This window comes from Canis aureus, chromosome 20 (assembly GCF_053574225.1).
Source record: "Canis aureus isolate CA01 chromosome 20, VMU_Caureus_v.1.0, whole genome shotgun sequence".
Taxonomy (NCBI): domain Eukaryota; kingdom Metazoa; phylum Chordata; class Mammalia; order Carnivora; family Canidae; genus Canis; species Canis aureus.
Window position 1 is genome coordinate 36809146 of NC_135630.1, and position 13728 is coordinate 36822873.

The 13728-nt window shown below is 35.2% G+C and overlaps 1 protein-coding gene across 13 annotated transcripts in view; it reads right to left on the reverse strand.

Moving 5' to 3' along the window:
• The window catches only part of PTPN4 (protein tyrosine phosphatase non-receptor type 4), a 207697-nt gene that overhangs the window by 118193 nt on the left and 75776 nt on the right, over nt 1-13728 (reverse strand). For 11 of the 13 annotated variants that reach the window (XM_077861382.1, XM_077861383.1, XM_077861381.1 and 8 more), the window contains one exon: nt 1506-1613. In XM_077861382.1, the coding sequence (XP_077717508.1) occupies nt 1506-1613 (108 nt within the window). Of the gene's footprint in view, nt 1-1505; nt 1614-4180; nt 4208-13728 lie in introns of those variants that run through there. The other 2 variants (XM_077861385.1, XM_077861384.1) reach the window with 1 other exon arrangement.

The following is a 13728-nucleotide window of genomic DNA, read 5'->3' on the forward strand; positions in this document are numbered from 1 at the left end:
GGTATAGCAGACACCTCTTGGGAATTTGCCTGGCTCACAATTTATCTTTCTGGGAAAGGTCTCATTACTGACATTTCTACTCACTTCCATTTTCACATTTGTTTATTTATCAAGAAATAATACTCCTCCTTTAGGCCTGTGTAGAAGCTCCAGTCTCTGGTGAAGGCATCAACTTATAGGGAAAGCTTGTTTTTATTTCAGTTCAGTACAAAATGACTTCTTTCCATTGAGACTAGCTGCCTCTTGCTTTCTTTTATCCACATTATTCTAATAGTTTTTTATACAAAACCAGTAAATGATACCAAGAAAAAAGTAATATTTAACACTTCCTATTTACTTCTTATTAACCATTCATCAAAACCTAGGATTCTGACTATGAAAGTGATAGAACAAGACAAGAGATAGAGAGAAACACTACCTTTCACACAGTATTTTCTATAGCCATTCTATTAATATGCCCTTACAAACCAATTTCTAAAGCACTAATCCAGAACCATTTGTTCAGCCTCCCAACTTCATAAACTATATATACAGAAAGTTTCCTTCAAAACAGTCACTCTCCGGTACTAATCAAAAGAATATCATGTTCTTTTGTAAAAGACCCTATCTTTTAAAGCATATAAATTTTCAAAGAATTCAACATTTCTGTTATTCATCACGTGGTATCTTGTATTTTCTATTATGTTATTTTTCCAACAAAAAGAATCAGAACTGCAACTATTAAAGAATTAGTAACAATACAAGTAACTTCATGCCTAAGAACTGTAGAGCTCTGAAATTTAATCTCTATCTCATTTGGGATGGTCTCCTTTGAATCTTTCTAATGGAAAATTTACATTTAACAAATTAAGAATTTTAGTTAGAAGGGATCCCTGGGTGGCTCAGCGGTTTAGCATCTGCCTTTGGCCCAGGGCACAATCCTGGAGTCCCGGGATCGAGTCCCACGTCAGGCTCCCAGCATGGGCCTGCTTCTCCCTCCTTCTGTGTCTCTGCCTCTCTCTCTCTCTCTCTATCATAAATAAATAAATCTTTAAAGAAAAAAAAAGAATTTTAGTTAGAGACAGATTGCCATGAATGACAAAAAACTCATATCATTTTAATGGAGGTTAATTTATGTAAGGCTAAGATATATTAACATTTAAAAATATTTTACCTTCAATATTTTAATACTGCATTAATATTTTAAACTTTATGCCCAATTTTCTCTTTCAGTCAAGAATCAGGAGTTAGATTTACATCTAAGTTTTCTGAGACACATAAATAAAGAAACTAGCACTAGATTTATAGACTGACTTACAATTATGAAAACCTTAAGGAAAAATCTTTACAAATGAAAACATTAAGAAAATTAGGATCAAAGGCAAAAGAATTAACTCTAATAATTCTAATAAAATCTTTTAAAAAATCTCACTAATCAGATTAGTAAACATTATGAATTAGAAAGCACTTTATATTATGAACAGAGAAACACTGAAATGAAACAAAAGACAACAGCTTAAACTTACTGGGTTGTCTGTAGAATCATCAGCCAACTGTAAACCAAAATAGTCACGCTCAGTCAAATCAAGATGCTTGAAGACTATATCCAACAGAACTTGCCCCTGATCATGTTTCTAGGAAGAAAAATAAAAGGAAATCAACACTGACAGGCAATACATTCTCAGATTTTTAAGCCCCTGAACTTCTGTCCCCTTCTATTAAATTGCCAACTATTTTCATACCAATGACTTGATTGGGAATAAGACTTCACATGTTACACAGCACTTAAGAAATAGTCTGACTTGGGAGGGCCTAACTCAGTCAGTAGAGTATGCAACTCTTGATCTCTGGGTCGTTAAGTCTGAGCCTCTCTGCCCATTTTTAAAACTGGGTTGATAATATTTGGCTGTTGAGTTCTCTAAGTTCTTTTTACATTCTGAATGCAAATATTTTCTCCCATTTGTAGGTGTCTTGATCATGTAACTTGGATACACAAAAGTTTTAAGTTTTTTGTGAAGCCAAATGTATTCCTTTATTTCTTTTGGTGTCATATCTACAAATTCCTTGCCAAATCCAAGGTCATGTAGAATTATCTATGTATTTTCTTCTAGAAGTTTTACAGTTTTAGCTCTTAACATGTAGTTCTTTCAGCTGTTTGGAGCTTATTTTTACACACAGTAGATATATACCTAGATAGGGGTGCAACATCGTTGTTTTGCATGTGGGTATCCAGTTGTCCAAGCATCATTTGTGGAAGAAACTATTCTCTCCACACTGAATATATCTTGGTAACTTTGTCAAAAGCCTGTTGACCACAGATATATGGATTTGTCTCCAAATGAATGGGTTATTTTCTACTCTAAGTAATCAGTTTTGTTTCCGTCTCCCATTGATCATAGATTTGGTTCTAGGGAATACTACAACGCAGAAATGCTAAGAGGTGCTGATGGAAACAGGCCAAAAAAAGCCTGCTTTCAAGGCTGCCTGGGTGGCTCAATCAGTTAAGCATCTTGACTTTTGATCTCAGGACTCAGGGTTGTGACTTCAAGCCCCATGTTGGGCTCTGAGCTGGGCTCCATGCTGGGCATGGAGCCTACCAAAAAAATTTTTTTAATTTAAAGAATTTAAAAAATAACCCCCCCCCCAAACAAAAAAGCCTTCTTTCTCTATCCAAATTACCAGAAAATAAAGAGTTTTTTTAAGATTTCATTAATTTATTAGTGAGAGAGAGGAAAAAGAGTATGCATGCACATGGGGGGAAGGGCAGAGAGAGGGGTGTTTAATCTCAAGTAGACTCTGCAACACAGGGCTCAATCTCACGACCCTGAGACCATGAACAGAGCCAGGTGTTCAAAAGTCAGGGGCTTAACCAACTAAGCCACCCAGGCACTGACTCTACTACTGCTAAACCAAATGGAAAAAAACTGAGCCCATCTCCAGTAGTGCCATGGAAATAAAGTAGGGAGCCTAGAGTTCCACGAGCTTCCTGGTACTAGCTGGGAGCCAGTGGAAAGACTATAAAGACAACCAAAAGCAAGTTGGAAGACATAGTTATTCCTTAGTGGTGCTATCAGAAGTGGAGTATACTGTTGAACTTCCACTTCGCTGAATGGGCAACAGGCAGTGTTTGGCTTCCCTCACTAGAGCAGTGACAGCAGAAGGTGAGAAGGAAGCCTAGACTTTCAATAATCACCATCGCACTATAGCAGGTGATATCTCTCTAACAGAAAGGAGAAGGAAGATTTAGAGAGAAGTTAACTAGGAAAAGGGAACAGTTAAATTTTGAAATAAAAGATACCCATGATGAATTGCATGTAAAACTGACCAAAACTAACAGAGCAAAAGGTTTTAAAACTCAACTACAGAGTAGAATACATGCATAACTTTCAGTTAGGTCTCTGGATAACATATACACAAAATAATAATACAAAGGTTCTGGAAACCAAATTAGAACTACAACCCAGAAAAGCAGGTCAGGACCTATATGCTACCAAGGTGACTCCCTGAAATAAAGAAGATTGAGTATGATCCAGAGTCTCACAAAATATTGCCCAAAATATCAAAAATGCCACCTAAAATCACTTGTCATACAAAGAACCAATATAATTTCAACTACAATGACAAAAACCAATTCAACAGATGCCAACATGGACATGACTCAGATGTTGGAATTCTCTGATGAGGATTTTGAAGCAGCCATCATAAGAACATCTCAATGAGCCATTAATGAATGCAGTTTGTTTTTTAAAAGAAGAAAAATTGTTAATTAGAATATTTCTGCATGGATGCCTGGGTGGCTCAGCAGTTGAGCTCCTGCCTTCAGCTCAGGGCGTGATCCTTGAGTCCCGGGATCAAGTCCCACATTGGGCTTCCTACATGGAGCCTGCTTCTCTCTCTGCGCTTACAGGTGTCTGCCTCTCTCTGTGTCTCTCTCATGAATAAATAAAATCTTAAAAAAAAAAAAAAAGAATTGAAAATTCTAAAAAAACAAAAAAAGAATATTTTTACAAAGAAATATGAGACATAAAAGAACCAAAATAAAATTATATTACTGAAAAATATAGTATAGAAATAAAAACTGACTTAATATACTCAGTGGGAAAATGAAGATGAGAAAGAAAAGAATCCATGAATTTCAAGACAGATGAATAAAAATTACCTAACCAAAAAAAGTAGACTGAAAAGAAGAAAATAACCAGACCTTCGGAGACATGTGAAGCAATGAAAAAAGATACAATAGTCTTGTCCCTAGAGGCCCTAAAAGAGAAGAGAAAGAGTTTCAGGATAACAAAATATTTATGTAGCTAAAACTGTCACCAATTTGGCAAGAAGTAAAAACATAAATTCAAGAATCCAAGTGAATCTAAACAAATACACCCCAAGACATTCATAATCAAAGTCTTGAAAAACAAAAGAAAAAAAAGAGGGATGCCTGGGTAGCTCAGCTGGTTGGGCGTCTGACACTTGGGTTCTGGCTCTAGTTGTTACCTCAGGTCATGTAACCAAGCCCAACCTGGGGCTCTGCACTTAGTGCAGAGTCTGCTTGTCCTTTACACTGCTACTCCCCGTACTTGCACACTCACTCTCTCAAATATATAATCTTAAAAAAATAAAGGGAAAAATCTTAAAAGCAACTAGAAAAAGAATTTGACATTTGCCTATAGGGTATGACAATTCAAATTAGAATAGATATAAGGAAACTGTACATAATATTTTCCAGGTGCTACTAGAAAAGAACTATCCACACTGTCCCTCTCAATATAAGAGAATATATATATAGGAGTGAAGGGTAAATAATAACTTTCTCAGAAAAAGGAAAATTTAAGAGAATTTATAACCAATAGATCATCACTATAGGATACCTAAAAGAAGTTCTCCAGCCAGAAAGGAAACAATAACATGAAGAAATTTAGAAAAACAAAAGATCAACCCAGTGGGAGAAACTGGGAAAAAATATAAAAGCCTAAGCTTCTTTGTAGGATTAAATTATATTTGACGGTTAAAAGCAAACATTTTAAGTCTATCTGCCATGCTGCCCAATGTATGTAGAGAAAGAAATTAAGTATAAAGGGGGTGGGGGGTAAAGGGCCCTAAGGCAGTTAAGGTTTCCATACTTCAAAGCAGTAAAATGTTATCAATATACAGTTGACTCTTGAACAACACAGGGGTTATTAGGGCTGCCAACTTCTACCCTCTGCCCCATAGTTGAAAATCTGCACTAACTCTTGACTCTCCAAAATCTTAACTAGTAATATCCTCCTGATGACTAGAAGCCTTACTGATAACAAAATCATCAATTAACACATGTTTTGTATGTTGTGTATTGCATACAGTATTCTTACAATAATATAAACCAAAGAATAGAAAATATTAAGACAACCAAAAAGAAAATGCATTTATGATACTATACTGTATTTATTTTTAAAATGCATATAAATTGACCCATGCTATTAAACCCATTTTGTCCAAACATCAACTATACTACTGTAATTTGTATATATAAAACATAATAAGAGCAACCATCAAAATAAGCTATGCAAAAGATACTCTCAAAAACACTAAATAAAAATGAAATTCTAAAAAATGTTCACATAATCTATTAGAAAAGGAAGCAAAAAACAAATTAGAAATATTAAAGAAACAAGTAATAAAGAACAAACCTAAGTTTTAACATTTGAATAATTAAATAAAAGTACATAGTCTAAACAGATGAATGAAAGGGCAGAGGTTGACACAGTAGGAAAAAACCATGATCTAACTACCCACTATTTAAAACAAATGGGCAGCCCCAGTGGCACAGCGGTTTAGCGCCACCTGCAGCCCAGGGCGTGATCCTGGAGACCCTGCATCGAGTCCCATGTCAGGCTCTCTGCATGGAGCCTGCTTCTCCCTCTGCCTGTCTCTCTCTCTCTGTGTGTGTGTGTATCTCTATGAATAAATAAAATCTTAAAAAAAAAATAAAACTTAAAACTTCAAATATAATGATACATATAAATTGAAAGCAAGGGGATAGAAAAAAATATACCATCTAAACATTAATTTTAAAAAGTACATCTGAGAGCAAATAATTTTACTAGGACAAAAAAGGGACATTACAAAATATTTATGCATAAAAGAACATAGCTGGAAAACAAATGAAATAAAAATAGGAAGAAAATTAGAAAATAGAAAAAGCACAAATATAACTGGCAATGTCAAATATTTAGCAATGCTAGAATTCTTACATAGAAAATTAGCAAGAATGTAGAAGAACTCAACAATACATCAACTAACAGACCCATTGACACGCAAAGGATTCCCTAACTCAGCATCGGAATACTCACTCTTCTCAATTGTCTGTGAAACATTTTAAGACAGGCCATATCCTGGGTCATTAAATAAACCTTACCAAATTGAAAACTAAAATCAGTGCTCTAATAATCATAATGAAATCAGAGTAGAAAACAGTAACAGAAAGTGAAGAAATAAAATAGAAATGAAACACTTGGAAATTAAAGAACACATTTTAAAATATTCCACAGGATAAAGAGGACTCAGGGAAATAAAAAAAGTACAATAAACTGGGAAAAAAAACGTTATCAAAATCTGACCGTGGAATATAGCTAAAGCAGTGCTGAAAATGGAATTTATGACCTAAATTTTTAATTAGAAAAAAAGGAAATGTACTAGCTGGGAGTATTAGACTCAATCACAGAAAGTAAAAAATATTGAAGCCATAGCAGATGAGATGCCCAGGGTCAGAAGAAAGAATAAGTAAACAGCTGATAGAGAACTTGATATTAGCTTGAACTCCCTCCTAAAGAAAACTAGAAAAAGAACAAAATAAACAGAAGGAAAGGAGCAAAATATATGAGAAGAAGGAGTAAGGAAACACCTGATGGAGAATCTTGACACGTACCAAAATCCCCATTAGGTAGAACAGTGACTGCCAAAGGCAATAAAAAAAATATTTGGTAAGGGGTGCCTGGATGGCTCAATGGTTGAGCATCTGCCTTTGGCACAGGTCATGATCCCCAGGGTCCTGGGATTGAGTCCCATATAGGGCTTTGCAAGCATTCCTGGTTTTCCAGTTTTCCCGACCTCATAAGAGGACCAATAAACAACAAAGCATTTGAGAAAAATCTCTAAAGCATAGTGCACCTGCACAGAAACAAACTTATTAAACAGTTCCTTTAAAAATGAAGAAACTGTTCCTAACAGAACTTATCTAGGTTTATCACCAGAACTTTAAGTCAATAACAACTGCCAGGAAAAACCGAGGTTCCTGTTAGCAGGCCAAGCACAAGGACAGATGTGTTAAGACAATTATATAAGAAACACCAAGCAGCAGCGTGACAAAACCTACAGCACAGAAAAATATTTTGCAGGATAGTACAGTAAAATGGAAATAATAAATAGGCCAAGTTCTTACTTGGCCAATTATAGTAGGTAGCCTTGAGTGAATTTTGTTTCTACCTAGGCCAGTTGCATCAACTCTAACCTACGAGGATAGCCTAGTTCATGTACTGAGGAAGGAAAGGTCAAATTTAGGCCTCCTGCTTCAATCACAGTAAGTGAAACTGATCCACTACACCCACTCACCTACCCACACGTATACGTGTGTATGTGCATCTTCACAGCAGAGACTTCAAAATGTCTGAAAAAGACTAAATTAAAATTAGATGATCTCTGAGGTTCCTTGTTTCTAAAGATGCTCTCCTGCAGATGGAAAAGAGGAGTATCTTCACATAAGAAAAAAGACAATTATGTAACAGGTAAGGCAGGTAAGAAACGTTGAAGGGCTGTAGGAAATAATTATTTTCATAACGTTTAAGTCAAAGGCCTATAAATGACTCTTTAACAGTGACTGAAACCCTTTAGATCCCCCTTAAAAGTATAGACTTTGATTATATCCCTAAATGAAGCCTATACAGTGGGAAAGGATTTCATTAGGAGTCTAAAGTGAAGAGAGATTTGGACGCCTGGGTGGCTCAGTGGTTGAGCGTCTGCCTTTGGCTCAGGACATGATCCCAGAGTTCCGGGATGGAGTCCCTCATTGGGTTCGCTGCATGGAGCCTGCTTCCTCTTCCCTCTGCCTGTCTCTCTGCCTCTGCCTCTCTCTCTCTCTCTCTCTCTCTCTCATGAATAAATAAATGAAATCTTAAAAAAAAAAAAAAAGTGGAAAAAAAAGTGAAGAGAGATTAACAACAAAGTTTAAAAGATAACATAAACACAATAATTTTGAAAAGAAAAGGAGGTAACTTACTGATGGACAATGTACATTTTAGTAGGGGCTTAAGTGAGTAGCAGTAACTTCTATTTTCTACCGAAAAAAGAATTTATAAAACAGAAGGAAGAGAAACAAATATTATGGTACTCCCAATATAAACTATGCCTTCTACAGTTAAAAAAAAAAAAAAAGGCCTTCTTTTTTCTATATAGAAGTCAGAGAAAAGGTTTTACATAAAGAGAAAGAATCTTTGACTAGCAAAGTTAGTAATAATTAACAACAAAAATAGCAAACACTTAATGAATACTTGGTATATCAGACACTGTTGTAAGTGAACATGTATTTATTCAATTAATTATCAAAACAACTCTATGAGGTAGGTCCAATTAAGACTCTTTAAGAAACTGAGACACAGAAAATGAGCACAGATTTCTAAAGATCACACAGGTAGTAGCAGAACTTTCATTCTACCCCAGATTATCTGGTCTAAGAGTCTATGCTTACAATCACCATAAAAATACTTTGTTTGATAGAATTATTTTGTTGTTATCAACAATGGAAGACTATATTTTGTCTTCTCATCTAAAAGGACATTTTTTAAAGCTGAAAACACACAATTACTTTGTAAAACCCATTTTAAAATACCAACTTTCCTTTCCAGCAATATGGCAGAGTAGATAATCTAAGAACTCTGCTATAAAATCACTGGAGATGCTGGAAAAAAATGCAATAAACATTCTTTTAACCGTATAGCTGGGCTGAAAAGAAGCCTACAGCACGGAAAAAGGAGGAAATAGAAAACTTAAAAGCTGTGCTAGGATTGCCACAGAAAGGCATGTTAAAGAATAAGCAGTCATGACACCTGTAAGGCTCAGGTGAAATGAGGGCCCAGCTCTTCATTTCAACTTGGGTCTGGGTCTTGGGGTCATGGGATTGAACCCCAGGTCAGGCTCCACATTTAGCAGGGAGTTGGCTTGAGATTCACTCTGTCTCTCTCTCTGCTCCTTCCCATGTTCAGAGGTTCATACATGCTCTAACTCTAAAATAAATAAATATATAAGTATATACATAGAATAAGCAGTCTAAGTTTATCGCACACAAGTAAGACATGGGGAGTAGCACATGCGCTCAAATAAGATGAGATACAGGACTAAAACTATCCCAATGAAACTTCAAACTTGAATAGTGACATTATTAATTAAAGACAGACTAAGGGGGAAAAAATCCTCCCACTAGCCCAGGATAAAAATCAAAGAAGCTTTGCTCCCTCTACCTGGGATCCTGATGAAGAGAAGTCTCCCCTGAAAATTTACAACCACAAGGCTGCCCTCATATGGGTCAAAATTTGACTTTATACTATCTATTGCTTATAAATTCACAAAGGTGAATCATTGTGATCTAATATCTGTCCTGGGTAATAACAAAACATCCCTCAAAGAACACATCCTTAACCCTGAATACACAGGATATCAGAGATAATGCTTACCTGAAGACAAAGGTCACAAACCAAATTATAAAACATCAGTGGAATCAGCAAAAGTCAGGAAAGCCGAATTACATTCCTTTTAAAACTTCAAATAAGGGACCCCTGGGTAGCTCGGTCAGTTAAGCATCTGCCTTCAGCTCAGGTCACGATCCCAGGGTCCTGAGATTGAGTCACACAGCAGGCTCCCTGCTCAGTGGGGAAACTGCTTTTCCCTCTCCCTCTGCCTTCCACTTCCTGTTTGTGCTATCAAGTAAATAAAATCTTTTTAAAAACCCTTCAAATAACAGAACTATAAAGACTATAAACTTAATGATTAAAAGAATTTAAAATATGAAAGGATTTTCTCTATACAAAAAACCTAAAATAATGGAGAGAGAATATGGACTGGGAAAGATAGATCGAGAGACCATTAGAAACAGGAGGAAAAGGCCAGAAAACAGACCCATACAAACTTTATTTCCAAGTTCTAAAGGATACTGGGGAAAGGAAATTCTTTTCAATAAGATGCCAGGGAGCTGACCGGATATCCATATGAAAAGAAAAAATTTAACCCGAATCAATACTTCACCATACCCCCAAATTACTAATATATGGTCTGAAAAAATTAACAACATGCAAGCCTCTAACAAGGAGTAACAGATAGAAAAAAAAATTAACAACAAGAACAAAAATGCAAAACAGAATCACAGAGAGCATATGGACCTAAAATAATGAAAGAAAATCAGTACGCTGTTTAAAATCTCACACCTAAAAAGCATACATAGCATTACCAAATCTGTGAGTTATAACCTTTAAAGAATACATAATCTCCATTTACCAAAACTATTCCAAAGAACAGAAAAGCAGGGAATGTTGCTCAATTATTCTTATGATTCTAATTCAAGAGGGAAAAAGAACAGCAAAAGAACATATAAAGGCAAATCACATTAATGAATAGAGATGCAAAAATCTCAAATAAAATACTAGCAAACTGAATTTGGCATGATGACAAAAAAAGATTCAAAGATTTTGTAGAGCATTTAATATCACAAAAGCTACACATATAACTAATAATTTAACATTAACAGAATAAAGGAGAAAAAGCATACAAAATACCTTATTCAAAGTGGAAAAAATAAAATGAAACCTCATAAATTTTGCTGTAACAAAACACAAAGAAAGGCATTAGATAATTATAAAGGGGGCCAATTCAAAAAGAAAATATAACATTCATAAATATTTACTCAACTAACATAAGAACACCTATATGTATAAAAGCAAATATTGACAAAAAAGGGAGGAATTGACGCTAACACAATAATAGCAGAGAACTTTAATATCCCACTTACATGGAAAGACTGATCAACCAAAAACAAAACCATGAAGAGTGGCCTTAAACACATTAGACCAGATTAACTCAGTAAATATACAGAGTTACACTTCATCCAAACAGAACACTTCATCCAAAAGTTGCAGAACACACATTCAAGTGCACATGGAACATTCTCTAGGATAAATCATATGCTGGCCCACAAAAAAGTCTCAATAAATTTAAAAAGATTAAAATCATATCAAGGATCTTTTTTAGCCACAACTGTATAAAACTAGAAATCAGGGCAGCCCTGGTGGCGCAGCGGTTTAGCGCCGCCTGTAGCCCAGGGCGTGATCCTGAAGCCCCGGGATCTCTGCGTGGAGCCTGCTTCTCCCTCTGCCTCTCTCTCTCTCTCTGCATCTCTATGAATAAATAAATAAAATATTAAAAAAAAAACTAGAAATCAATTACAAGAAGAAAACAGAAAAAACACAAACACATGTATATAAACAACATGCTACTAAACTAACAATGGGTCAAAAAAGCAATCAAAAAAGAAATTTAAAAAATACCTTGAGACAAATGAAAATGGAAAAACAACTTTGGAAAATCTATAGGATGCAGCAAAAACTGTTCTAAGAGGCAAGTTCAGGGTGATACAGGCCCACCTAAAGAAACAAGAAAAATCCCAGATATACAATTTAATCTTACAGCTAAATCAACCAGAAAAAGAACTAACAAAGCTCAAAATTAGCAGAAGGAAAGAAAGAGTAAAGATCAGAGCAGAAACAGAGACTTCAAAAGACAAAATAAAAGATCAACAAAGCTAACTGTAGTTTTTTTAAAAAGATAATAAATCTCTAACAATATCCTTTAAGAAAAAGAGAGCGAGAGGGCCCAAATAAATTAAATCAGGAATGATGAAGTAACAATTGACCCTACAGAAATACAAAGGATGATAACAGACTACTACAAACAGGTATATGCCAATAAATTGTAAAACTTAGAAGAAATAGACAATTCCTAGAAATACATGACTTATAAAGACTAAATCACAAAGAAATTAAAAATCTGAATAGATTAATTACAAGTGTTGAAATTAAATCTATAACTTAAAAAATTCATAAAACTTTATTAACACCCAGGACTAGATGGCCTCATTAGTGACTTTAAAGAGTCAGTACCTAGCCCTCTCAAATTATTCAACAAAACTGATGAGGAAGCAATGCTTCCAAAATCATTTAATGGGGCCAGCATTTCCCAATATCAAAACCAGACAAAGACACCACCAAAACAAACAAAACAAACATGCCGATATCCGTGATGAATACAGATGCAAAAATCCTCAACAGAAGATAACAGCAACCTGAATTCAACAATATATTAAAAGGATCATAACCAGGACCAAGAGGAATTTATTACAGGGTTGCAAGAATAGTTCAACATCTGTAAATCAATCGAAGTGATATACCAACAAAGGATGAAAATCATATGGACATCTCAGTAGATACAGAAAAAGCACTGGACAAAATTCAACATTCACTTATGATAAAAAGTCTCAACGGTAAGTGCGTATAGAAAAAAAATGACTCAACATAATAAAGGCTACGTATGAGAAACTCATGACTAACATTAAAAAGTAAAAGTACAACTTGCCTGTCTGGTCACAATTCATGCTACAATGTGGTTAGAGAACCCCAAGTGAAAAAATACAAGAGATCTTGGCATGATGGTGCCCTCAAGTTACTGGAAAAGTACATAAAACCCTTCTCTTAAAAAAAGCAATTTTCAACCAGGACTCAAAGAGAGGCTGGCAGGCAGAGAAGATAAAAAATACATGACCTAACTATATGCTGTATCCAAGAAATGCCAAATATAAAGATTTGATAGGTTGAAGGTAAATGATGGAAAAGATATACCATGCAAACATTACTTAAAAGAAAGGAGGAATGCCCATATTACTGTCAGATATAACAGACTTAGGAGAAAAAATATTTACCACAGACAAAGTAGACATTATAGAATGACAAAAGAGTCAATCCACCACCAGGACCCAGAAGTCCTAAATATATTTGCAACTAAAACGATCTTAAGGGCAACCCCGGTGGCTCAGTGGTTTAGTGCTGCCTTCAGCCCAGGGCGGGATCCTGGAGACCTGGGATCGAGTCCCACATTGGGCTCCCTGCATGGAGCCTACTTCTCCCTCTGCCTGGGTCTCTGCCTCTCTCTGTGTGTCTCTCATGAATAAATAAATAAAATCTTTATTAAAAAAGAAAGCTTAAAAAAGAAAAACAAATGTTGAAATACATTTCTCAATTTCAAAACTTATTATGAAACTATGGAATCAAGGTGATGTGTTCATATAAGGCAAGACTTTGGAATAGAATATAAGATTGAGAATCCAAAAATAAACTCTTAAATTTACTATGGGCTGGTTTGTTACAAGGGGGTCAAGACAACTCAAATGAGAATGAATTGTCCTTTCAAAAATGAACATTGGAACATTGGAACACAAAAAATAAACTTAAAATGGATTAAGACCTAAATGTGAGACCTAAAACCATAAAAATCATAAAAGAGAGGACAACAGCAATTTCTCTGACAGCAGACACAGCAACATTTTTCTAGATATATCTCCTAAGGCAAGGGAAATACAAGCAAAAATAAACTGTTGGGACTACAACCAAATAAAAAGCTTCTGTAGAGCAAAAGAGACAATCAACAAACCTAAAAGGCAAACTATTGAATGGGAGACCATATTTG